The sequence below is a fragment of the Empidonax traillii genome, unplaced genomic scaffold (genome assembly GCF_003031625.1).
Source record: "Empidonax traillii isolate 1590-97213 ecotype Southwest subspecies unplaced genomic scaffold, ASM303162v1 scaffold731:size316458, whole genome shotgun sequence".
Taxonomy (NCBI): domain Eukaryota; kingdom Metazoa; phylum Chordata; class Aves; order Passeriformes; family Tyrannidae; genus Empidonax; species Empidonax traillii.
In genome coordinates, this window is record NW_020955924.1 from 247,158 (window position 1) to 273,295 (window position 26,138).

Here is a 26,138-nt window from a genome sequence, read left to right on the forward strand (position 1 = left end):
CTCCGGGACCGCTCAGGGATCCCCGGACACCCTCGGGCCCCTCCCGGACCGCTCAGGGATCCCCGGACACCGCTGGCCCCTCCGCACACCCCGAACCGGCTCCGGTCGCGCCGCTCAACCGGACGAGCCCCGTTCACTTCCGGTTCACTTCCGCTTACGCTCAAACCCCGCCCACAAACCATAGAGTCGCAGGAGGCGGAGCGGCCGCGCCGGCAGCGCCGCTCCACGGCCCGGTGGAGTTTGTGTCTGTGTGTGTATGTGGGGAGGTGGAGCCCGCCCTGTTAAATATTAAATACTGAAATATTAAATATTAAATATCAAACCAACACTTTAATGGTGTCCGACACCGGGGGGGGGGGACGGGGGCCATATATTAACTCTGCAATAGCCTCTGCAGGGTCAGGGAGGGGGTGTGAGGAGGGGGGCACGCGCACCACAAAGGCTCTGCGGGGCCAGGGGGGCTATTCCTGACCCCGGGAATTGGGAACAGCAGGGACAGGGTGGCTGTTCCTGACCCTGGGAACAGGGAATGGCAGGACCAGGATGGCTGATCCCAACCCTGGGAATAAGGAACAGGCCCAGGATGACTGTTCACAACCCTGGAATTAGGGAACAGCGAGGCCAAGATAGCCGTTCCCAACCCCAGGAATACAGAACAGCAGGGCCGGGAGGGCTGTTCCCCACCTTGGGAATAGGCAACAGCAGGACCAGGGTGGTTGTTCCCAATCCAAGGAATACAGAACAGCAGGACCAGGGCAGCTGTTCCTGACCCCAGGAATACAGAACAGCAGTGCTGGGAGCGCTGTTCCCAGGAACAGGGAACGGCATCACAAGACACTGACACGAGATGTAACAAGTCCTCTGGCCACGGTACACACGGAATCTCCTCCTGCCACCCCCAAGCCTGGATTCCCACAGCTGCTTTCCCCACGGAGCGCTGGGAGAGGCCGAGGACGTTCCTGCCGTGGAGCATGTTTGGCCTTTGCAAATAAATGCAAATACATTCCTGGAGCGCAGTCATTTGGCAACAGTAGGAGCAAGCAATATGCTTGGAGAACCGATTTCCACGGGCCAGTGCAAACTCTTCCTTCTTGGGCAACAAAAGGCCATTTGCAACGTTCTGGAAGAGAGAAACACAGGGAGAACACAGGGCAGGATCCCCTCAGGGGCGGGATCTCCTTGGGAACAGGATCCCCTCAGGAGCAGGATCCCACACATCAGCACAGCGGTGCCCAACGGATCGTTTAAAGCCCCCGTGACACAAAATACAGTCAGCAAGGAACCAAATCCCAGCCCAGGACATTGGACACACAATTCCTGATCCTCCCTCAGCGCTTCTGATCTTTTTCTGGCCCAACCGACTGCTTTTACATAGGGATTAGTTTTCAAAGGGTCAGTTTTAGTACCAAAAATGACATTTCATGCTTTAGCGCAGAGGGTAGAGAGGGAAAAACATCCAACACGTCAACAGTTGTCTCTGGAGCAGAAGCCCAAGGCAGCGGCTTTGTTTCCCATCATGTTTTCCTTTGTCTTCTATCCCCTTCCTCAGGTCCATGGCACGTCCTTGGAGGCAGCTGGGGAGCAGCTCAGCCCATCCACACATTCCACATCCCGTCCCTGTGCTGCCTGTGGGGACAGGCAGCAATGACCCTCCCAAGTGGCTGATTCTCATTTGGCTGCTTTAAGCCTGTTCCCAGAGCTCAGGAAGAGAAATCCTGACAAATGGTCCCAGACAGCAGCATTGTTCAGAAGATCTAAGGCAACTGTGAATGATCCTTGGCATCAGGAGCGTGCCTGGAGCCCCGGCTAATCCACAGAAATTACACAAACCAAATGCCAATCCTGGAGCAGTGTGGGCAGATTTGTCCAAATCCCAAAATTAACAGGGTCTTACCTGGAAATCATTAATTTTCTTAGTGAGAGGATGACGTGTTCTGAGTGACCTGAAATAACCCAGAAACAGAAGGGTCAGCTGAGCCACCATCTGCATTCCCCAGGACAAGGAGCAGGGACATTCCCTGAGGGAAGGGAGCAGGGACATTTCCAGCCTGCAGACACCCCTAGGAGGAAGCCAGGGACCAGACACCCCAGATTAACCCAAAAACAAAACCCCCCAGGGCACACCAGACTCTTACCTGCAGGTGACCTTTCAGATTGGCCGGTGTTTTATAATCCCCCTTTAAAACCTGTGGGAAAGAGAACCTGGAGTGACCCTTCTGGGGCAGTGGCTCCATGAGCATCAGCCAGTCCACCCCATTCCATGTGTCTCACATCTCAGAACACCTGAACCAGGTGGAACACCCTGATGGGTGTTTGATCTACATCATGGGGCCATATTGGGGCAAAAATGGGAGATTTCATCATTTTTGACTATAACGACATAGAGCAGGAAACCAACACAAGCAATTCCCAATTCCCCCCTTAGTCTGCAAGTGGGCAATGTTTTGGTTTTACCACCATGCCAGTTCTCCAAAAAACACTGAAAGGTCCGTATTAGAGACCCAGAATGTCCCTGACCCTGCCCAGGGCAGTTCCCCCTGTGTCCCAGGAGCTCTCAGCAGGCACTAAGGAGCTGTGAGAGACCAGAGTGCTGAGAGCACAGCGCAGTTCCAGAAAAGCTCTTCCCAGCTCCCAGTCAGTGCTGCTACTTCCCTGCCTGTCTACAGCACCCCGGGGACTGGTCCCACCCTGCTCCCACCACCATGACAAAGAACACCTCATCCATGGGCACTGTCCCAGGGAAATAGGGGGCTGCAGAGCCCCACCCCAAACATGGGAACCTCCTTCTGCTTCCTAACTGCTGGCTGGGACTGCAGCTCCTTCCTTCCAGTTCTGCTCCAGGGCTATGAGTCAATATTCAAAAAAAAAGGAAAAAATTTGTTGGTTTTGCCCAAAGGCATTCCAAGCCTCCACGTGTGTTCCTGGTGGGAGCACGGGAGTGGCTGTGGAGCTACACACAGACATGGCACAGCTGGAATGTTGTCCCAGGTCCCAGCCAGGGTACAGTGCCCAAAGAAATCATCAGCACACACCAGGAATGCCCACGCTGGGGTTCAGGAGTCAGTTCCCTGGGTCAGGGAGGGACAAGTCAGGATCTGCCACAGCACCACAAACAAACACCACCACAAAACCATCGGCAGCACCGTCGACATGAGCCCTGCCAGGCTCCACCTGGAACACACAGCAGGGCTGGAACCACCTCAGGGGAACTGTCAGCCATTCCCAGCCTCCCCAGGGAGAAGACTGCACCTCAAATCTTGTGTCCAGGTCTGGACCCCTCACTCCAAGACAGACAATGAGGTGCTGGAGCATGTTCAGAGAAGGGAATGGAGCTGGGAAAGAGTATGGAGAACCAAGAGCAGCTGAGGGAGCTGAGGGGGTTCAGCCTGGAGAAAAGGAGGCTCAGGGGAAACCTTCTCACTCTCTGCAAGTCCCTGACAGGAGGGGGGAGCCGGCAGGGGGTGGGGGGTCAGGCTCTGCTCCCAGGGAACAAGGGACAGGACAAGAGGAAATGGCCTCAAGCTGTGCCAGGAGAGGTTCAGGCTGGACATCAGGAGGAACGTTTTCACAGAAAGGGTTGTCAGGCATTAAAAGGAGCTGCCCAGAGAAGTGGTAGAGTCCCAATGCCTGGAGGTGTCCATGTGGCACTCAGTGTTTTGGGCTGTGTGACAAGGTGGGGATCAGGCACAGGTTGGACTCGATGGTCTTGGAGATCTTTTCCAGCCTCAGTGATTCTGGGATTTTATGTGTTTCCCCCCTGCTCTTTCCCAGCCTGGCTCAGCAGCCTCCTCTGCTCCAGAGGGCTCCATGAGCCTCCTAGCTCTGTTCCCATGGCAGTGACACTCACCCTGTGCGTGTTGTTGACAACCAGGGGGTCGGGGTGGCCATAGTTGGGGGGGTTGGCGTAGGGGTCGTAGCCCAGCCGGGCGAGCATCGGGGCGATGTGGGCCATGTCCTGCAGCACATCCCCCGGGATGTGCCCAATCCATTTAGATAACGCCTCCATGTTCACCGGCTTGATCACCTGGTCAGTGGATCTTTCTATCCTGGGGAAAAAAAAAGAAAAAAAAAAAACAAAAGACACTAAAGTTGGATTTCATACACATGCTGGGCTCACACAGAACAGCCTCAGCCAGGCTCGCTGCCACCTCTTTGGACTGCTTTGGGTAGAAAGGGACCTTAAAGTTCATTCTATCCCACCCCCTGCCATGGGCAGGGACACCTTCCGCTAGACCAGGTTGCTCCAAGCCCTGTCCAAAGTGGCCTTGAACACTTCCAGGGCTGGGGCATCCACAGCTTCTCTGGCCACCATGTGCCAGGGCCTCATCACCCTCATAGGGAAGAATTTCTCCCATATATCTGACCTAAATTTCCCTTAATTTCAGTTTGAAGCCATTCACCCTTGTCCTGTCACTACAATTCCTGATGAACAGTCCCTCTCTGGCTTCCCTCCAGATCCTGAAAGGTGATATGAGGTCTCCGCACAACCTTCTCCTCTCCAGGCTGAACAGTCCCAACATGTCACTTCCAATCCCAGAACACAAACACTCATCACCCGCCAGGCACACCTGGGGCAGAGCCAGGGCAACCCTGTCCCCTCACAGACCTGCTCTGGGGGAGCACACGCCGGCAGAGGGTTGCACAGCCCCAGAGGCGGGGTCCCCCTGTATAGAATCATGGAATCATTAAGGCTGGAAAAGCACTCTATGATCATCAATTCCAACTGTTCTCCCATCACTGCCAAGGCCACCACTAACCATGCCCCACATCCACATGTCTTTGAACACTTCCAGCAATGGTGACTCCACCACTGCCCTGGGCAACCTTCTCCAATGCCTGACCACTCTGCTCATGAAGAAATTTTCACAAAGACCCAATCTAAACCTCCCCCAGCACAACTTGAGACTGTTTCTCTAATCCTAGAGGGGGAATTCATCCTGCACCAGGGTCGGGGTGTTACCAGGACACCTCTTCTTACTACAGGAAAACAATGTAAGATGTGTGGGCTGCAGCACAGATGCACCACAGGGCCCCTATGAAAATCCAAAATGTTATCTGTTTAGGAAACCTGGGCAAAATTTCCGCAGAGCAAACAGGGAAGCAGAGCTGGCTGCACACCCACGACATCCCAGAGCACCGGAGCAGCTGCACATCCCCCCTGGCTCCCGCTGCCCTCACCACCGGGGCACCAGCAATTGATACGGAGACTTGGATAATTCCCCTACACGGCTGATTACATTTTGCTAAGCCTGACTTAAGCCTTGCACTTAGAAAAGAAAAAGCATTAAAAGAGGAAAAGAAAGTGGGAGAAGGTAAACACCACAGGCATACGGAGAGACCAGGAGGGAGTGCCGGGTGTGCCTCCACGGAGCAGGGATTGCTTTGATTCTGCAACACCAGCCCCAGACCTGGCAAGAACTGCTGCTCATCATCATTAGCAGCACAACTAATTGCACTGAGGAGGCATCTGAGGACGGGTAGAGAAAGAGGCATTAAAGAGCTCACGTTTCAGAGCAAGCAGTTCTTTGCAAATTAGAGACTGAAATAATTTCTGCAGTGTCAAGAGAGATTAAACAGTCACCTGCTCCTGAAATCCTTGCTTGACAAGCTGCTCTGTGTAGTACAACAGATTGGGCGCATTAAAGCCATCTCTTACTCAGAAACACAAACCCTACTGCAGTACGACTGATTGTTGCCCCTTCTGCCCCCAAAAATCACACACAAACACCAGCAACACAAATTTGCCCCCAGTTTTAGCCTTGACCTGATTCACGTCATGAAAACAGTCCTTGAAAAGCTGAGGAAGGAGCTGAGACTCACTTGGAAAGCGACACCCCGCCGGGCTTCCCGATGAGCTCCTCATGGTGCAGCACCGTGTCACTCCAGGAGATGTCCAGGAACTTCATGATGTTGTGCATGGATTGCTCGGGGTGCAGCACCAGCTGCTCATAGTAGACGGGCAGGCAGCGGGCCCGGCCGACCTCCAGGCACTGGGAGTACATCACCTCGATGGCTTTGTTCCACTTGGTCAGGCAGTCCCGGTAGCTGTTCAGGTCGAAGCCCGCGATCGTCACTTTCCGCGTGATCATGGAGTGCACCGAGGCACGGCCGTCCCGCACCATCAGGAGGAATTTGGAATTGGGGAACAGCCTGGACAGGTACACAGAGGACTTCAGCGTGAAGGGGTCCTTGTTGCACAAGTACCTGGCGGGCTCGCCGTGCTTGGCAATCACCTCCAGGATGAAGGCCTGCATGGCGGCGTCCAGGACCTGGTCCGTCACCCCCGCCTCGTCCAGGCGCATCTTCTCCCGCCCGGACTTGGACCAGGCCTGGCGCATGGCCAGCACACGGGGGATGATGCGGGTCTCCTCCCCGCAGCGCACCTCGGGGTGGGCGTCCAGCATGGCCCTCATGAGCGTGGTGCCGCTGCGCGGGACCCCCCCGATGAAGATCAGGGGCATGTCCTTGCTGTAACGGTACTCGACGTGGTTGGCGTCCACCATGACCAGCTCCTCGTTCTCGGGTCTCATCAGCCTGTGCCTCCTCTCGCTCAGGACCTGCTGGCACTCCAGAACCTGATGGCCGAGGTGCAGAGTCACCATCAGGGCGGCCACCGAGCCCAGCACCAGCAGCACCCTCCGCATGGTGACCCGCATCCTGCTCTCCTGGGCACAGGCTGGGGACTTCAGCTCTCAGCTAGCGAGTGTCCAACCCCACGGGCATCTGCAAGAGAAACGGCACGGTCAGAGGAACAGGACACACACTCCAGCCGAGCATCCAGCCTGGCTCCAGCGGGATGCTGACACCATCCAGGATTTCATCACCTCCTTCACTTATCAGCAACTCCCAGGCTCCGTGCCTTCCACCTGGCAGGTAATTAAAGTCTGTGTCAGTGCACACCCAAAGAGACAATTTCTGTACTGTTCGTGTTCCCAGAAACACAGGTTTACAGCTACAGAGCAATGCTCCAGGAATGTTTTGGAGGGGAGGGGCCATGTATACCCATGGAGTCCTTAAAGAAAAGCTTTACAGAGAGCCTGTCCCATCCCAGATGAAGCCCAAACCCTCCCTGAAGTTATTCCTCCCAAACCCGAGTCAGCACTCCACCACTGCTCACATCTCAGCCACCTGCCTCCTTCCTACAATTTCTTTAGTTTAACCCTGTGGTCAAAAGGGAGGGGGAAGCTGAAATAAGAGAAAAACAAACGCCTCTCATGCAAATTTTAAGTGCCTGAGTCAGGAGAAGCCGTTAGAATGAAACACTGAGAAACTCAACCATCTGACAGTGAACAGCCTCACACAGTGCTCAACACCCTGCCCTGCCTCCGGAGACTGACCTGACGGAGAAATCCTTGAAACTTCATCTGGCACGAAGACTCTTTGGGTTTTCCGGGGCTCGGTAGGACATCCAGCAGGAAGGCTGCAGCTTCTGCGAGTGCCCAGCTCTGCTGCGTGCCCAGAGGGACTCCCGGGAAGGCTGGCACCGCTTCCCACCCCCTCCCCCCGTCCGCCCCAGTTGCGAGTGCAGGTTTTGCAATCCTCCCCTGGGCTCACCCCGGGATTTCCAGTTCTTTGTGATTATGTGGCTGGGGCGGGAGCTGAATGGAGTGGAAGGAACGGGCCGTCCGTGCATTCTGTTTTGCTGACAGGCCAAAGAACTGCTCCAGAAAAGCGTTTTCTCCCATAGACTCTCTCCCCAAAGGAGCACATTGCACAGCGGCCTGTTCAGAGCAGGGAGCAGGCAGGAGAGAGCCCGGAGCCTGGCAGCCTCCCTGCCCCTGCCCTCCCTTCCAAGCACTCAGGGACTTGCTCTGCTCCCCCCTTCCAGCCCCTGACATCCCACTCCACTGTTCCCATCCGCCCACTCGGTTTTTATCCACTTCTGCCCAGGCAGAGCCCCTACGCCAGCCCAGGGATGTCCTTCCCCAGCATAGGGACACACTTCCACAGCCCAGCAGCACAGTAACATCACCACCAAAGCTATTTTTGTGGTTCTTTACTCCTGGTCCATCTTGGCCAGCTGTGACATATCCAGGTTAAACAGTCTCAACTGCATCCCCAGGTCTCAGATAAAAGTCAAAAGTATGTGGCTTTCTTGGGATGTAGATCAGAGGGATACCCAACAGCTCTGGTATTTTTGCAGCACCAAGCAGAGTCAGAGCCATTAACAAGACAAAGTGTTGCTCCTTCCTGCTCTCTTAATCTGTTTCAGTCATGTAAATATATTCAAATGTTCACCCAAAAATAATTGCAAATGCCACAAGACCCATTTCAAAGGATGGCAGTAGATTGCAGGATTTAGGGCCAACTGGAATAATTAGGGTGATGCAGACCAAAACAGGCTATTTAGCAGGAAAGGCTGCAGTGTGAAAGGAGACTGGAGCACAGAAGTACTCTGTTCTCCCAAAAAACAGCTGACAGGGAGCAGTTCCCACCGAGATGCTCCAGCAGCTTCATCTGAGCCACAGAGGGAACAAAGAGACTTCACTCATGTGCTCATGTTGAGTGCTGGGGGCTGCGGTATCAGCACCACAAGCAGGACATGGCCTCAAGCTGTGCCAGGGGAGGTCCAGGTTGGACATGAGGAGAAATTTCATTACACAAAGGGTGGTCAAGCACTGGAATGGGCTGCTCAGAGTGGAGTCCCCATCACTGGAGATGTCCAAGGAACGACTGGACGTGGCACTCAGTGCTCTGCTCTGGTTGACAAAGTGGTGATGGGTCACAGGTTGGACTCAATGATCCTGAAGGTCTTTTGCAACCTAAATGATTCTGTGTCCCTGGGGACTGTCCTGCCTGTCTGGTGGGCAGGGACACAGCCCCGACCACTCCTACCCAACACCACCAGTGTGGGGAAGCTCTCAATCTGAAGAAGTAGGAAAGGAAGCTGCCCACAGGAGCATGGCTTCTCCCCACTGTTGTACTCTGGGACTCTGCCTCTGCTCCTGCATGGCAGCCACAGGCCCTGGGAGAGCTGGAATGGAACAAACTTCTCCAGTGGAATCGCTCTGGTGTGCCAGGCAGGCTGAACAATATCCACGAGCATGTCTGGCAGTGGGCTGGGAGCAACCGCAAACAGCCCAGCTGGTTCTCAACTCTTTGTGCAATTCTCTGCTAAGAATTTCCTAGAATGTATGGGGCTCATTAATCTGTGAGGGAAGAGGGATGGGTCATTTCCTCTAGAGCAGACACTGTGGTGGAATCATGGCATAATTAGGCACATAGCTGTCTGATCAAAGACAACCCTTCCAGAGACAACAGTCATTCAGATGCCCAAGCTGGATCTGAGAGCTTCCCACACCAGCAGGAATTAGGGAGCTCTCAGGGGCTTCTCTGGCACATCATGGCAGGCACTGGAGCAGAAACCAATGTGCCAACAGCCAACCTGAGGCTGAAGCCCCTGAGTGCAGCTCTGACACCACAGGACAGGGAGGGGCTGTGACCCACAGCCAGGGACTCCATCACTGACCACCATCAGGGCAAGGCTGACACCCACAGCATGGGGGAGGATGGGAACCAGCAGGGAAGTGGCAGCAGAGTGACAAGAGGTCCTACAGGCACAGAGCCTTCCCTATTCACATGCTGATGGACCATTAGCATGAACAAGGCTTACACCACCTCCTCTCAGCTTGTGAAGGCAACACGGTATTAATGGGGCACCAGTGCTGGCGTGCACAGATGTGAAACATCCACCCAGCACCCCAAGGGAACCAACAACCCATGTGTGCTTACCTTGCCCCCATAAGGTCATTTTGCTGCTAGCCGAGCTTCATGCTGGAACCTCCAGAAAACCTGATAGGGAAGAGAAGCCATAATGCTGATTTATTTACTGCACACATCTGCTCTCCTCCTTGGCACCTTCCACTCCTGCTCGCAGCCTCCCTCCCATCCCTCCCAGGTAAATGTGGTGAATGTGGTAAATGTGGAGCACAGCCTCGGCACTAGGAGCTGCCCATGCTGCCAGGAACAGCCTAAGGAATAAAGCTCTCTCCAGCCTCATCGTCCCCCAAGGGGGCAGCACCAGCCCCTCAGAGCATATGAATCCCTCCAGGTAGGGAACCAAATGCTTGGATACCAGGTTTCCCACAAGGACATGGCACCTGCACCACAGGGATTGCCCTCTCCTTGGGGAGCCCGGCAGCCGCCTGCAGCGCCTTGGCTGGAGCCATCCCACAGGTGCATCCCAGGGACAGCCCAGGAGACTGCGCTGCAGCAGAGCACCCCGAGGGGCCTGGACCCGGCGGGACAGGGGGGTGTCACTCTGCTCCAAGGATCACAGAGGGTGCACAGGGCACTGGCTTGTCATAGGGCTGCTGCCAATTGGCCCTTCCCAGTCAGCTACATGACAGTGTCCCGGCCTTGGAGGATGTTTTCGAGAACATTTCAAGGACAGACACTAATTGCTATTCCAGACACCCAAGTCTCCTCCTCTCCCGCCATCGAGTGTCACTGGCCCCTCTGCTTCAACACCAAAGAGAAACCAGAGGGAAACTCCACCCAGCATGAACTCTGGGAGGCCTTATCCGCAGTACACATGCTGCCCTTCTTCCCTGCCAGGCTTCCTGCTCAACTCTGTCCTGGCCTCCATGGACCGTGGGATTTCAGCTCTGGACAAGGCTGCATGCCCACGGAGCAGCAGCTGCAGACCTGGATGCACTTCTGCAGTGCCACAAATGCTCTGGATCAGAGAACAGCAGCAGTTTAACAGCCCACCCCAAGCCACCCCACTCCGGAAACAGCTCCAGCTCCTGCCCGTGCACAGGCACGCACAGACACACGGACACGCTTGCTGACTTCCTTCCTGACACTGCACAGGGTGTCACTGCCAGCCGGGCTCCGGTACTGAGCTCTGAGCAACCACAGCCCCATGATCCGGCACCTGCGGTGGGAACGGGTAAACCACCGGCAGCGCCTGGAACAGCCCCAGGCGCCAGCACCGCTGGGCCCAGTACCACCTGCAGTGATGAAACAATATCGGCCCCATTTTTTGAAGTGTTACAAACAACACCGGAAACAGTGTCTATGAGAAGCTCCATATGATCAGAAGCTGCATTTTTCTTTAAAACATTCCCAGAAATGACTGTCACTAACTGCAGCTTCCCCAAAAAGACGTAGGTGTGGCCTGGAAAATTTGAGCTCAATTTGTTGGTGCTTAATAAAAGGATGAGGAACTGCAGGCGCCTTTGTGGCGGAACAGCAGCAGGAACTGCGGTCAGCAAGAAATGTCCTAATATATCCAACTCGCATCTTTACAAATCAGCAATATTTAATTACTTAATTAATAGTCTACAGTTCATTTACAAAAATAAACACAGCTTGCCTGAGGACAACTGCTTCATGACAACCTGAGCTCAAGCCCAACCCTATCACTGCCAGTGGTGGCCGTGACAGCAGCCCTTTTCCTCCTGGTCCTTCCCAGTGGCACTCGTAAGGCACTTTCCAAAACACCTGATGACTCCCAGGTACCTCCCTTAGCAGAACAGGGATACTCCCATCCTGCTTGAAGGAGACAGCAGCAAACAGCCGAGCGGTCAAGCCTCCGGGAGGAAAGAGCCGGCAAGAGCTGTTGGGGGCTGAGGGCGTGGAGCAGGAAGGGACAGGATGCAGGCACTGCTGGCACAGAGACACACGGGGCGTCTCTCCATCTCAGTTTCCAAGCAGCCCGAACAAAAGCCGACCAACAAATTTCAAAGCATTCACCCACACTGACGAGCAGCCCCGGGACACAGCGAGCACAGGGCAGCCCTGATCCCTGCCGGGTGCCCACAGAGGCACCGCGGGGGCGGCTGCGGTCACCAAGTGCAGCGTCAGCCCCATTGCACAACCCCCAACTCGTGCTCATCCACCCCAGCACAGCACGGATCTGGATTGATCCCACGGGACAGCCATCTGGAGCGAGCAAGGGCCAACCTGCCCACCCCGCTCGATGCTGCAGCCACTGGCAGTGGAAGAGGGGCTCTGCACCCACCTCTGCTGCAGGTGAGCCACAGCTGGAGCCTCAGAGCCACTTTGATGTGCATAAAATTAAGCTGCATCACTCAAAAAACACCCCCACAACAACAAAACGAGCTGCTTTCAGCCACCACGTGGAGAAAGCAGCACCACTGACAGCAGGACAGGTTTGGTGACTAAAGCTGAAACTGTACTGCAGGTCATGAACCCAGAACATCCACCAGAACCAGAGGCCAATCCCAGTAAAAATACTGGGTGTTTAGAGCACTTCAGGGTTCTGTGTCCCTTGGAAAATCCCCAAATAGCACTAACAGCACTGTGGTTTGCATTTGCACCACCAACAAAAACTGTAAAATTCAAAGGAATCCCAAATAAAACTGTAAGAAACAGTCAAAAATCTGCAAGAATAAGTGTTCAAGCACCCAAATCACATGGAGGGTGCTCCAGCTGCATCTTAGCACCCAACTGGCTCAGGGGAGAAGGGGGAATTTATTCTCACTGCTGGGTACCTAGAAAAATAAACCAGTAGAATCTGATGCTCCAAGGATTAAGGCAGTGTGTGCCAGTTTCAAATACCAGCCTTCTCACCTGAAAAAGCCTGAGAGGTGAGAGCCCTGAGCCACACCACGCATTCCAGCTGAGCACCCCAGCACTCTATCCTGGAGAGCCTGGCCACGGATACAGGCACAGTGCACCAGCTGGCTCCAACAGGCTCTAAATCACATCAGCAAAGAATCCACAGACATTTTACAGCACAAATGGATGGCTGGTTTATCGCCTCAAGGCTGTTATGATTAGCAAAACATTTTATTATCCTGCTCAATGCTACAGTGTTCCTCAAACAATAAAAATCCCACCAATTTACAGAATCTTCCCTCTGCCTGCCCCTCGTTCCAAGCACAGTGATGGCATTTTATGGTCCGGCGATGGAAACCGCAGCATCCACCCTGCCAACCCTGTACGGCAGCAGCCCTCGGCCCAAAGTGGCTGATTAATTATGAAACGCCCAAAGTGAAAGCTGCTGGCAGGAGCTAGGCATGGAGGCACTACCCAGCACCTGGCTCCATGCCCCCCATGCCCCAGCAAGGCTCCAGTAAAGCCGGGCGGAAGGGGCTCGACACATCCCCCCTTGCCTCAAGGAGCAGGATGGGGACACAGAGCTGCTGCTGGAAGGACCAAGCTGAGTGAGGGGGAACAGGAGGGGAAGGGAGAGCCCCCTACTCCATGTCATGGGCTGTGAGGGATGGGGACTGGAGCAGGAGGGGTGTCTGCGGCCGCCCAGCGATGATGGAGCCACCAGATCAGCTCCGTCTCCACGTCAGAAGTGCCTGTGCTGAAAGAGGACACGAGCTCTGTGCTTTGGAGGGAGCTCCTGACTTTAAATCAACCCACAGAGGTTCACCTTTCCTTAATTACTCTGCAGTTGCTGCCTCAGGGGGACAAAGGCAAAGCCAGCGCAGGTGCCGCTGCAGGGACTGTGACAGAGAGACGGTCCCTTGCTGGCTCCCCTTGTGCCCACTGTCCTGCTCCCCACTCAGAGCTGGATGAGGGGGCTCTTGGGAGACACAGAGCTGTCCTCCTGTTCCTCTTGCCCACAGAAGTTGTGGATGCCCCAGCCCTGGAAGTGTTCAAGGCCAGGGTGGATGGAGCTCTGAGCAACTTGGTCTAGTGGAAGGTGTCCCTGGCCATGGCAGAGGGTTGGAACTAGAAGATCTTTAAGGTCCCTTCCAACCCAAACCATTCTATAATTCTGTGATGATTCTATGAGCCCCCCTCATTCCTCTGACCAGGGCCCTCCAACTCCCATCCTAAGCTCAGGGTATGCCCCGGGGATACCCAAAGGAGAGAGGCACAGGGCAAAGGCAACTGGAGGTTGCAGCCCCATGTTCACTCACCACGCCCAATGCAAACACAACTCTTCCCTCTCAAAACTGCACAAAGATTCCCTGTGGTAATGTGGGTGGTCAGAGCCTGCTATACAATAGGGAGAAAGAGAAGTCAGAGGAACTGCTAGAAAAAACAGAAAGTATCTTCAAAAAATATTTTCTCAATCCACAGGCCAAACCCTAAGTCTCAACAAGCTCTATTCTTGCACACACAAGGATCAGGATTTGCAAATAAAAAGTTGTTTCTGCAAGAGAAACCCCAAAACCTCAAATTTGCTTAAGAAACAAAATCAAAGTGTTTTATTTCCCCATGCAGCAGCAGCAGCAGCAGCCCCAGGACTGGAGGCATTGCCTGAGGGGAGGGGAGGGTGGACAGAGAGGCCGCTGCTCACCACAGACAGTGAAGGGAGACGGGACAGTGCTGCAGCTCATCAGTGTCAGCCCCTCTGCTCATTCTTGTCCCATTTCCTGCAGCTCAAGGCCTCAGGAACCCTGGGCACAGACCAGCCCTAGGATCTCCACTGTGGTCCAGATGGCCCCGGCACAATGGATGCCACAAGGGCAAGCATTTGGCATTTCCACAAAGCCAGAAACTTTGGGAAGCACCAGCACCCCAAGCCCACATGCCAGCATAGCCCCAGCAAGGACAGGAAATGAACCTCACCAAGCCCCAGCACGGGAGAAGCCCTTGTGAAACCATGGAAGGAAGAAACAGAACCGGGCCCTTCCGAGACTGCGTGGCTGCTGACTGTCAGCCAAACCACCCTGCTCGGCACATCCGAATGCTTTCCTGTCTGCAGGACCCCAGCTGTGAGCCCTGGTCCTCTGCTGCCACTTGCAAGTGCAAATGCTGGGCCACCAAGGCCTCGTGCTCGCTGCCCTTTCCCTGCTCAGTGCCCTTCCCTTCGATGCCACCTGGCCCTGCTGGCCCGCAGCCAGCTGTGAGCACAGCTGCCAGGGGGGCCGGCTGCTCTCCCACCCCCCTTGCAGCTCAGCCACTGCCAGGAACAGCCGCTTGCACCGCAGGATCCATCCCAGCACCGAGCAGGAACAGGAGCACTGGAAAAACCCCGGCTGCTTCCCCCTGCCCCACTAGAGCAGCCTGCGGGCTGCAGTGGCTCTGGAGCTGAAACACCCAGGGTCACTTGTCCATGGAGAAGCATCTGGATGCTGCAACCACCTGCAGAGTCCCCAGCCACAGTTTGGGGTCACTGGCCTGGGAATGCGGGATGGGAACCAGCCACTTGCTTCACTTCCGAGCACTGCGGGTTGAGCAATCTCCTGCTGCTGTTCTTGTTTGCTGTCCCTGTGAGGGGACAAAAGGCTCCTCAGCAGGGACAGCCTCCTGCACACCCTCCTGCCTGCGCCGTGAGGCCAGCACAGGACGGACTGGAGATGAAAAGAGGGGAAAAAAGCATTGTTCGTCTTGAGACAGGATTTCTTTGAGAGAATTACTGCAGAACTGGAGGCAGACAGGGGTTTAGAACTGCAGAACTGGAGGTTTGAACAACGTTGTGAACCAAAGCAGGCAGACAACACCATGGCAAGCTTCTCTCGCGTTCCGCATGCTCACTGCCTGCAGACTCCAAAGGGGAACAGGCCTGGCCAAGGCACGAGGCTGAGGTTCCTCAAGGCATCACAAATTCATCAGAAGGCGCATCTGTAGGGTGCCAAATAAAACCACCTGCTGGGGTTTGTTTTCTCTCTCCAAAAATCTTCTTGACAGTCCCTGCATTTTAACAGCACTCCTGCCATCCCACACATCCCTGAAGGCTCAGCGTATCCGTAATGCAAACTGCCTTTGGAAAAATCTCCTTAAAATAGCGACAGAAATTACTAATACAGTTTGTAAAACCTACAGGCAGAGGATGGCAGTGGCCTGAGCCTGCCTGTCCTGGTGAGTCCATCTGTGTCCTGTGGAGACCCCATGGCAGCTCCCACCCCCTGGCCTGGCACATCTCACCAGAGTGGAGGGCACAACTCTGCCCTTATCCCCCCGCAGTGATGCCCCCCAATGTGGAGGGATGCTGGGAAGGACCCACGTAGTCCCCAGCTCAGCTGCTGCCCCCCAATGTGTGAGCCCTCCACAGACCTTCAGCTCCCTGTGGGCACCACAGCACGGCTGGTCCTGCCGTGCCTCACGCAGCACCAGCTGCCACAAAGCACAGGATGGCAAACCCCGCTCACAGGAACCTGCGTTGGCACTTGACAGCTCCCCACGAGCACGCTGCACCAGAAAAGCAACGGCAAATTTGGAAACCTGTTAGCACCAATCATTCTGAGCTCTGCGCTCACCCTTGCTCGGTGCCCAAGTAGGAGGGAGTAGCACCACTGTGACGAGCAGGGACTCGCCACCCCACAGTGCGCTCATGCAGCTGGCAGGGTGGCTCTGACTGGCAAAGGGAGGAAAGTTAAGGGGTTTCTAGTTGTGAGATGTTTTTTGGACACAGCCCGAGCGTGCAAACAAACACAGCAAGGGACAGAGCAAAGGTCTGTGTGATGCAAACCATCCCCTGCCCATGGAGGACATCGGCCCAGCTCATGCTGCCCACCCTGGGACACATTGCCAACAGTGCTGGGATGGCAACTCCAGCCATGAGTCCCAAGGAACTTGAGCTTGCTATGGACACAGCGTGGATGTCACATCCTTGCCAAGGACACAGCCAAGGACAGTGTCGGTGTTTTGGGTGGGCTGCAAGGTGCCAATACAGCCGCTCGGGCACCCACCTGCAACCCCTTTGCCGACGGATCTGCACCCCACAGCCACCGTGGTCTCAGCACTGCAAACACCTCTCGTGCCAACAGCAGAGGCTGATGCTAACCAAGACCCAAAGGTGCAGGTTCTCCTCGACACTCACCTGTCCAGGCAACTGCAGTACAGACGACCACACTCACCCTGGCATGGGGTGGCAGTGCTGACCCCAGTTCATCTCTGGACACCTGCATGGACGGACAGTCACTGCCCGTGGGTGCCCTCCTGTACAGTGATGCTTGGGTTATGTGGGGCACAGCCTGGTGCTGGGCTGCCAGAGGGGTGCCAGGGGAGCAGGGGCATGGGGAGCGGGTGCCCAGTAGCAGGAATGAGGGGAGAAGGGCACAAGGAGCACCCTGTGCTGAGCATCCTGTGCCACCTACCACATATCCATGCACCGAGAACACTGCGGCACCCTCAGCACATCCTGCACTGCACAGAGCGTACCCTGCACCCAGCACCACCCTGTGAACTCTGCACTGAGCATCCTGCTCCCAGCACCCAGCACCACTCTGTGAACCCAGCACGGAACACCCTGCACCGGGCACTGCTCTGTGTACCCAGCACCGAGCACCCCTCTGTGAACTCAGCACCGAACCCCCTGCACCACTCTGAGCATCCCGCACTGAGCACCCTGCACTGCTCGGAGCATCGAGCACCGCTCCGCGTACCCAGCACCGAGCATCCCGCACGGGGCACCTTGCACCGTTCTGAGCACCCAGTACGGAGCACCGAGTACCGTTCCGAGCACCGCTCTGCGCACCCCCCCGCACTGCGCACCGAGCGTGCCCCGCCGCTCCGCCACCCACCGAGCCCCGAGCCCTGCCCGCGAAGCCCGCAGCGCCCGCCGGTGCCGGGTGCCGCGCACTGCCCGCCGCGCAGCCCCGCCGCTGTCACCTGCCGGCCGGGGTGACACGCAGGGTGCCGGGGCGGGGCCGATCCCCCGCTCCCCGGTGCCCCCCCCGCCCCGACTCACCGGGGCCGCCGCCGGCCCGGAGCGGCGCGAGACGCGGCGACGTCACGCGCACGAGGGGCCGGGATCGCCGCGCGCCGCACCGCGCGTGCGCCGCGCGCCCCCGGGCACCGGGCGGCACCGGGAGCGCGCGGGCGTGTGCGCGTGTCTGTGTGCGCGTGCCCGGGGCACGCGGGTGGCACGCGGGAGCGCGGGCCCGCGCCCGCACCGGTGCCGGTGCCGGTAACGGCCCTGGCCCCCCATTTGTCCCGGGGGTCCCGGGCCCGGGAGCGCCTCGCACCGCGCTGTCCGCAGCTGCGCCGTCACCCCCGGCCCCCGCTCGGCCCCGGTGCTGCTGCCTGTGCCAGCGCTGCCGTCACTGCTATCGCTGTAATTAATCACCGCCGCCGCTAATGAGCGGCGTGGGAGCGCAGGAAAACGCCACCCGAGGTGCCCGGACGGGATGGGAAAAGGGGAATGAGGCCGAGGAAGCGCCCAGTGCGGAGGGACAGCGTCCGAGGGGAATAAAAACTCATTGAGAGTGAGTTGGTCTTTGATTGACTGCAGATACGGCTGTTAATTAGTGTCCAGGTGGATCCCACTGGCGGGCCCGCAGCTCCCCGTCCGGCAGGCACGGACGGAGCCCAGAGCTCTCCATGGTCCGACCGTTCTGGAAGTGCCCTGAGTCCCCCGAGCCGAGACGATCCCCATGGGAGCTGGTGGGGTCCGGTTGAGGAGCCTCCTGCCCTTTCCCGCACCACCTCCTTTCCTCCACATGGAGAGTCTCCCATGTCCCAGCCCCAGTGTGGGGAGCAATTCCCCTGGGAAAACCACCCTAGACCATGTCCCACCCGGCTCCAGCACAAGACTGGCATGGGCCGGGAAGGCGGAGTGTCCCACGGCCGCGCTCATGCACCACCGACCCCCGAAAAGCTCTAATCTTCTGGTTTTTTTTAATTTGCCTCACAAGGTAGAGTACATCCAGGGAATGTGCAATGTACAAGGAAAGTGCTGGGCAGGCGAGCGCGAGGGGAGGCGGGGGTGCCCCACGGGGCCCGGGACTCGTAGCTAGCAGGCGGCACGCTCAGTCAGAGGGCGCGTCGGGGGTGACAAAGGTGCCCTTCTGGTCCCACTGCATGTCCCGGATGCGGCGGATGGACTGGATCTGGGGCTGGAAGGCAGACCACTCGTTCCAGTGTCGGAAGTCTCCGGTCTCAAAGAGGTACTGGTAGCCTCTGTAGCCAGGGTACTGGTACCCGACCCAGCTGCAGGGAAAACAAACACAGGTGACCTAAGCGGGCTTGGCTGTTACAGGCAGAAGCGCCGCGGCCAGCACGTGCTCAAGGAGCCGCAGAGGCCCCCACCTCCCGGCGCTGGGCACAACCCTGGGTGGTGGGCCACACCACCAGAAACAGCCATGTGGTGCTTTCTGGCTGCCTGGGAGCCCCGTGTGGGTGCTCAGAGCAGTGGCAGTGGGTCGGGGCACAAGGGAGGACAGGGAGTCTAGCACAAGGCAGCTGCCACTGCAGCTTGGCTTACGTTCCACTGGGCACCTGCACGCTGCCCACACGGTCGCAGAAACCATAAGCCCAGAGGCTGGGCACATCATCCTCCTGGATTTCCATCTTGTTGCCCTTGAAGTCAGCAGACTCATAGAGGGAGATTTTGTGGTCCTCAGCCTCCTGGGGAAGACAGAGGAAAGGTGCTGGCTTGCATGGCTGAAGCCCTGGAGTTGCTGCAGCGAGGCATCAAGCAGCACAGTCCGGCCCTGGGCAGACCCCAGCAGGTGCTTCCTGCTCCCAAGGACTCACCATTTTGATGGGACGCATGGACATGAAGCAGTCGCTCCGGTAGCTGCTGGACCAGGTGTCCCAGCGAGGGTACTCTCCCTTCTCCAGGATGAACATCTCCCCACGCATGTTGGCCTGCTCGTAGGCCACCCAGCTGGGGAGAGGAGTGGGCAAACGGCAGGTCAGATGCCACCCTGCAGCTCCCATCCTGCTCCCCCAGCCTGTGGGGTGCCAGAGGGGACTCCAGCACCCAAAAAGGCTGTAGGTGCCAGGAGTGGCCCCACCACCCCGCTCCCACCTTTCTCCCAGCCCACGCACTGTGGTCTGTGCAGAGCCAGTGCCGATGTGAAGCAGAGGTGTGGGCTCCCGGCTGGAAGCTCAGTGGTGTGTGTGTCCAAACCTGCAGCTGCACCCCTTCCTCAGTTGGGAAGCAGTGGGACCCCCGGACAGCTGCACACCACAGAGTCATCTCAGGACTCTGTTTTCCCTCCCGCACCCCCTGAGCCTGGGCTGCCCAGGCTGTCTAATCCTGGCACGCTCTCACGCCTCACTGCACCAGCGCCAGCCAGCGCTGGCACCCAGCCCACTGCTGGGGCACAGGGCTCGCTCAGCTGCAATGTCACCTCTTCAGCAGTACCACGAGGTGCTGCAGTGCTGTGAATGTCATGGGCCTGGGGCTTCAGAAGCCCCCAGCACCACAACAGAGCCGCATTTGCTGCTTCCCATTTCCCTGCAAAACAGGGCAAATGCCAACAGGTGTTTTCCCGCTGGCAGGAGACATTGAGGTACCCCAAGCAGCATGTCCTCACACTGACTTCTAAGGCTCAGCTTGGTTGATTTTGCTTTTGTCTTTCCCTAAGCACATTTATAGGCACAGAATCTCTCAAGTGACTCTCAAGAAGCCTCCGTGGGCCCCAATGATACCTAAGTTCTCTGTTCCTCCAGTTTAACCCTTTATATCTAATGCAGCTTCCCAGGTGGCACAGCTGAGCTCCTTCCAGGCTTCTCTGTCTCCCTTTCATTTCAGGAAAAAACCATGACAGTTGAATATTCTGGGTTCCTAATAAAAACATCATTGGTGCTACGTGGTGTCATTCAAGATGACCACAGGTCACTGTCCTGATCCCTTAGGGACGGTGACAGGACAAGCTGTGTCCTGTGCATCCTGTCCAAAATCCTTCCAGTCCCCCTGCCTTCCCAGCACACCATTTCCAGCCAGACACAGTGCAGAAGGATGCTCTTTCAACATGGAGATCATCTGTCTGTTCAGTTATCTGCTTTGGGGATCGTTTATGTCCATGCCTGTGTCAACCGTTCCCACAGCTTTCAGACCTGCCCATTGTCGCTGCTCGGCTGCCTGGGTGCAGGCAGGCATGTGAGGCTGCCTGCCTATCCCTGCCTGTCCTTGCCCACTCCAGCTTGTCTCCATGATGGCCCAGACCACTAGCCCGGTCTAAGGCTCCTACCTCGTTTCACCTTGGCTTCTGTAAAATCTGCAGGTCCCTTGCATTCCACGGACAGCTCCAGGTGTCCAGGTGGGCACCTTTCTTCATCACTTGGCTTTGTCTCTGGTGTCCTTTGCTTTGTAGGTGGCCCTGGCATCCTTCCCACCCACCTTGGCCCTCTTACCCCCTTGAAGGAGATCCAGGACCCCCATCCTGTTCCTGTGTTGGCCCTCCACTGCTCTGCCCGTGCTGCAGGGAAATGCCCCTGCACATCACACTGTGCCCAGGGCTGCCCCCAGGGCTGTGTCCCTGCCCCCTTGGGACATCCCCAGGGACACGGTCCCCTCTGTGGATGGGGTCACTTACGGTCCAGAGATGACAATGACACTGCGCACCCGGTCGAAGCCGCGGTCGCTCAGGTTCAGGCACTCGGCGGTGAACTCCATCTGCCTGCCCTGGAAGTTCTCCTGGTCAAAGACGACGATCTGGGGGTACAGGGAAAGGGTCAGATGGGGACAGCCGTGGTTTAGGGAGAGTAGAGTGGTGCTGTGTGTCCCTGCATGACTCTGCATGCACGAGCCCACTGCCCCAAGTGTCCTCCTCGGCTCTCCAAGCTTTCCTGCAGCTTTTCAGCTCTGGTGCCCAGGCAAACCAAGCTGGGCTCTGTATTTGAGCAGCTCTGTCCCAGCACGGACTGAACATGGGAAGGTCCCTCCTGACAGCTATCCCTGATCCAAGATGGCCTCATTCAGCTCCCATTTTTGATGTTGCAAAGCCACATCTCCCTGTACCGGTGCCCAGGTTGCTGGGAAGGAGCTTCTTCTTCCGGAGCTGCATCCATGCCGTGGCCTTTGCTACCTGGCACATGCACAGTGTCACCGCAGTCCTTGCATCACTCACCCCTCATCCCTAGCCCTGCGGCAGCGCCTCAGTGGCATTCTGCCCTAGAATCACTGCAGCATTTCAGTGCTGGCCCTGTCACCCACAGTGTCTTCTCCACCCTCCCTGAGCACCATAGGATCCCTGCATGCAGAGGGTGACCAGAGGGAGCAGCTGGCAGCAGCCAGTCCTGATGCCGCAACCCAGGGAAGAGCATTTCCAAAGCCCGTGGTCCCCAGTGGTCACTGATGAGCTGTCCCGACCAAGGGACTCCAAGAGTGTCCCTCCTGCAGCAGCTGCCCAAATCCTGTGCCCGTGCCAGAGGCACAGAGCAGGGAGCGATGGTGGCACTCGTGCTCACATCCTGCTCTGGGAGGGGTGTCCTTCCCTCTGGGATGATCTCCTCCTGCCCCAGAGATGCTGCCACTGGCTGCAGCCCCGGAGTGTGTCCTGCATGTGGGGAGCTGCAGGGCTTACCCTGAAGGCTTCTGGGGAGGGCTCCTCGCCCTTGCTGTTTGCGACAGGAGCAGGATCGAGGGATGGAGTTGGCGCAGGAGCTGCCTTCTCCTTCTCCTCTGCAGCCTGTCCGGGAGCAGTGGGTTTCGTGGTCTCAGACATCGCGGTGGTGGGCTCAAGTCTGTGACAGGGCACCAGCAGGTTAGAGGGAGGCGTGGATATGGGCACCCACCACCCGCCCCAGGAGTAGTCACACTGGGATGGGGGCTCTCAATAGGGTGGGTAGCCAGGGCCAGGAAAGGACCCACTGGAAGGTTTTCCAGCAGGCACAGGCAGGGGATCTGCCTTCACCAGGAGGACTGCAGGAGGTCCTGGTGTCCACGATCTCCTTCTGTGGTCAGGAGATCTCTACCACTGCAGAGGTCCTACCACTGTGGGGGTGCCCAGGGTAGCCCCCAGCTCTGGTGTCCAGGCAATCCCTGCTCTCCCTGGCCAGGCTGGAGTCTGACACTGTGCCAGGCACTGGGGTCATCCCTCACGGGGTGCGCCTGGGAGCCCAGGGAGCATGGGGGCAGCATGTGAGGGGTGGGAAGAGGGACAACCCTGGTCTGCTGAGGCCCTGCAGCAGGCACCCTGCTGTGGCCCTGCAGGTGAGTGTCACCAGCAGCTCCCCAGGGAGAGGAGGGCAATGGGGTGCTGAGCACTGAGGTGCTCCCAGACATGATGACCACAGCGGTGGCCACGGCTTAGACCCTGCATTTCCCTCTCCCCACCTCGGGTCCGGCTGCAGCCCGGTGCCCGGGGACTTTGTCCTCTTACCTGGGCAGCTGCTGCTTCTTGTTGGAGTGAGCGGGCTTGTGTTTCGGGGCGCCGCGAGGCCCCCACTTTATAGCCTGGCAAGGGCAGACCCCCGGGCGGGCGCACAAAGGAACTGCCAGCTCATCAGTGTCTGCGCGGCCGCCCAGTCATCACATCCTGCAAAGCGCTGGGCGAGCTGGAAGCCTCTCCCCGGCCCCGTGCCCAGCCGCTGAACCCAGCACTTTCCTTTGTGCCCGCGGCACAACAGAAGACCTGACCGTGCCACTTTGCAGCGAGCGGCGGCACCCGCTGCCCCGCGTGCGGCCGCCCCGGCAGGGCATATATAGCCCTGGCACGGCCAGGCCAGCGCCGGCACCAGCACCGGCACAGGCACACGGCCCTCCCCTGCCCACCGCCCCTGGTACCGGGCTCGCACGGACACCCCGCTCCAATGCCACCACTGCCTGCAGCCCCACAGTGCCCAGCCTGCAGCCACGCTGTGCCGGTTTCACCCCTTCAGACACTGAACCTCTTGCTTTGAACATCTCTCTGTGCCCATATGCGCCTGCAGCACTGCCCTGAAGATGCCAGAAAGTGAGACCTGAGTGTCCTGAAATGCTTCAGGAGCTGATTTTTTTCTCAAACGATGTGTAATTGAAGCTGACACTTTCTGAACCATCTGAGTGCCTGAAAATGGTGTTTGTTCTCTGCTGGGAATGTCACTGCTCACTGGCAGGGCTGTTCTCTTGCTTTGTAGCCCATTTCCCCCATGCTGTGCTCACCCTGTACCACTCCTAGTTCTGCCACCACCACCCCTACAGTGTCAAACCCCACACAGCGTTTTGGGGCATCAGCTCTGTCTGACTGGCACAGGAGAAGGGTTGCAGGGTGGCTGGATGGGGACATGCCAGCACTGGGCTCTGTGGTGGCTCAGCCTGAGGTGCCGCTTCTCCTGCACCCCATGGCACCTTGGGGGGACCTTCCCCTGAGTCCCTCTGAGCCTCTGATCCGATTCTCTCCCTGTTTGCCTGCTGTGATCCTGTTCATCCTGTAAACACCTGCACACTCCTTAGCAACACTCCCAGCTTCCCGCAGCATCCAGCACCACAGCTCCTGGGCAGTACCTCACCCGAGGGTCTGCGGTCAGAGAGCTCAGAGCCCCGTGTTTTGCCCTCGTCTTTTGTTCCCCTCATATGTCAGCCAGCAGCAGTGGGATCCAGCTGTGCCCTCTGGGCTATTGCTCAAAATCCCTAACAAAAAGAACGTATTGATCCCCTCTTTTCCCGAGGTTTTTCAGTGGCCGTGCTGTGCCCGTGATGTGCTGGGTGTGGGGGCTGCTGCCCTGTTACCCTGAGCACTGCCCCAGTCTGGTTCTCACCTTGACACTGGACAGTGGTTTATGATTCATGATTTCAATTGTCACCATGGTTTTTACTCAGATTTCTAATTTAACCTGCCCTCCCTTCCTCTGCAAGCCAGGGTAGATGTTCTACCTGTGCTGCCTCCCTTGTGCCTCCTGGGCATTAATCAGCAGGTCTCACCCACCCCCTGCTCCTGGCTCTGCTTCCTCTTTCAACTCCCAGCACCTTTGAAATTGGGCATTGGAAAAACATTTCAGAGGGACTGATCTCTGCTCCCAATGGCTGCTCTGTGCTGCTCCATGTTAATCTGAGCACACAGCAGCTCCATGGTTTTCCAGAGCCAGTGCCATGGCAGGGCTGACAGCAGGGATCTGTCCTCAGTGGTTCCTGAGCATCCCAGACACAAAATCTCTGCCCTCCCCATGGACAATCCCTGCCACTGGCTGCAGGTGGGTCTACTCCATCCCACCCTGGCACAGGGATGCCTGTGGGATGAGCAGCTCCAACAGCAAAGATCTGCCCAAGCAGCAGAAGGCCAGAGTTGGCACAGTAAGGCTGCAGAGGGCACAGGCATGACCACAGAGGTTTGTTCTGCCCTGGTGAGCCCACGGAGCTCCCGCTGCTGCAGCCCTGCCCAGTGCTGAGCGGCACCGTGGTACACCCAGCACAGCCCAGCTCAGTGCCGGGACACAGCATGGAGAGCAAGCACGTGGTGGTCACTGTGCTGGTGGCCAGCACAAGCTGAGTTTAGCTCAGGCCACAGCGAGAGGTTGGGGACAAATTGTGCCAAAAGGCTTTTGCTGGGGTTGCAGGTGTCTGGACAGCCCGTGCAGCCCTGCTGCAGCCAGGGGTGGCTGGTTGCATTGAGCTCCCCAGGCTGCTGTGCTCGCCTGTTCTGCCTCCCCCACAGTGCCTGGGGTTGACAGGGCTGCAGCTGCACGAAGGATGCTCCAGCTCAGCCCCCTGGAAGTTTCCTGGCAAATGCTGTCCCAAAACACAGGACTCTCTGGGAATATGAGTTTTCTCACTTGGCCTAACAGCCTCCATTGGCTGCTGCCTGCTCTGAGGCACAGGCTGGGTGGGTGCCTCTGCCCAGCCCTCAGAGCCCTGGCACGCTCCGGGCACCACCCCAGGATGATTTGTGAGGTGTGGGGGTCACTGTGAGTAAATTATGAAAGGTATTTATGTTCCCAAAATGTGGTCACAGCAGACCCTTTCCAGTGCACAGAAGCAGCAGCGCTCCCCAAATCATGACCTACACCTCCAATCCCTTGCATGCTTTTGCAAACCCACCCCTCACTTCCCATACCCTTGGTCCCCACTTGTTACAGTGTCCGTGGCTGCTGTGTGGCCAACCTGCAATGAACTGCCCTGGATTTCAGGGAGAGCTGCTCTGCCCTCCCAGGGAGAGCAAGTGCAGATGTGTCCTTCCTCCCACTTCCTAGAAATGGGTAAGGAAACCTCCCCGTGCCCCCAGTGCAGGCAGTGCTGCCCACAGGCAGGAGGAGCACTGCCAGAGCGGGGACACAGCCCCAGCTCAGCCCCTCACTGGGGAGGACATGCAGCAGAAATGCTGGCAGACCCTGGGGGCAATGCCCCATCTCTGGAGCTGTGGGGCTGGGGGTCAGAGCCCTGGTGGGCCCGCTCAATGTCCCTGCTCATCAGCGTCTCTGACACGTTGCCTTTGTTCTGCCCGGTCCCTCCTCCCCGCCATGTGCTGAGTTAGGGGTTTCAGTAATGCTCCCCTGGGCTCTGTCTCTATCTGGAGGCTATAAAAACCCAGTCGGAGGCTGCAGGACGTGTCACCTCCCTGGGCACGAGTGCCTCACCCCAGGTAAGCGCCAGAGCTGCCCAGTCCCCATGGCTG

The 26,138-nt window shown here is 57.4% G+C and overlaps 2 protein-coding genes across 3 annotated transcripts; both read right to left on the reverse strand.

Moving 5' to 3' along the window:
* Positions 1 to 310: 310 nt before the first annotated feature.
* TPST2 (tyrosylprotein sulfotransferase 2) lies at positions 311 to 17,633 on the reverse strand. 2 transcript variants are annotated; one of them, XM_027900449.1, is made up of 7 exons: positions 17,567 to 17,633; positions 9,733 to 9,792; positions 5,821 to 6,723; positions 3,848 to 4,046; positions 2,136 to 2,186; positions 1,895 to 1,943; positions 311 to 1,120 (listed from the first exon to the last, which is right to left on the reverse strand). In XM_027900449.1, the coding sequence occupies exons 3-6, from the start codon at positions 6,654 to 6,656 to the stop codon at positions 1,914 to 1,916; spliced, it is 1,116 nt and encodes a 371-aa protein (XP_027756250.1). In that variant the 5' UTR covers positions 6,657 to 6,723; positions 9,733 to 9,792; positions 17,567 to 17,633; the 3' UTR covers positions 311 to 1,120; positions 1,895 to 1,913. The 2 variants fall into 2 exon arrangements, with proteins under 2 accessions (XP_027756250.1, XP_027756251.1); XM_027900450.1 differs by lacking the exons at positions 9,733 to 9,792; positions 17,567 to 17,633 and adding an exon at positions 7,338 to 7,453.
* Positions 17,634 to 18,303: 670 nt separating this feature from the next.
* CRYBB1 (crystallin beta B1) lies at positions 18,304 to 23,162 on the reverse strand. The gene is made up of 6 exons (XM_027900451.1): positions 22,932 to 23,162; positions 22,134 to 22,293; positions 21,144 to 21,262; positions 19,354 to 19,486; positions 19,082 to 19,224; positions 18,304 to 18,807 (listed from the first exon to the last, which is right to left on the reverse strand). The coding sequence occupies exons 2-6, from the start codon at positions 22,272 to 22,274 to the stop codon at positions 18,627 to 18,629; spliced, it is 717 nt and encodes a 238-aa protein (XP_027756252.1). The 5' UTR covers positions 22,275 to 22,293; positions 22,932 to 23,162; the 3' UTR covers positions 18,304 to 18,626.
* Between the last annotated feature and the right edge of the window lie 2,976 nt (positions 23,163 to 26,138).

Excerpts from the sequence above, each read along its gene's own strand:
- TPST2 (XM_027900449.1), bottom strand. The coding sequence starts at position 6,656 with ATGCGGGTCACCATGCGGAGGGTGCTGCTGGTGCTGGGCTCGGTGGCC. Across the intron at positions 4,047-5,820 it reads GGCGGGGTGTCGCTTTCCAA|GATAGAAAGATCCACTGACC; the intron begins GTGAGTCTCAGC and ends TTTTTTCCCCAG. Across the intron at positions 2,187-3,847 it reads TTGTCAACAACACGCACAGG|GTTTTAAAGGGGGATTATAA; the intron begins GTGAGTGTCACT and ends TCTTTCCCACAG.
- CRYBB1 (XM_027900451.1), bottom strand. The coding sequence starts at position 22,274 with ATGTCTGAGACCACGAAACCCACTGCTCCCGGACAGGCTGCAGAGGAG. Across the intron at positions 19,487-21,143 it reads GTCATTGTCATCTCTGGACC|CTGGGTGGCCTACGAGCAGG; the intron begins GTAAGTGACCCC and ends TCCTCTCCCCAG. Across the intron at positions 19,225-19,353 it reads CCATGCGTCCCATCAAAATG|GAGGCTGAGGACCACAAAAT; the intron begins GTGAGTCCTTGG and ends TGTCTTCCCCAG.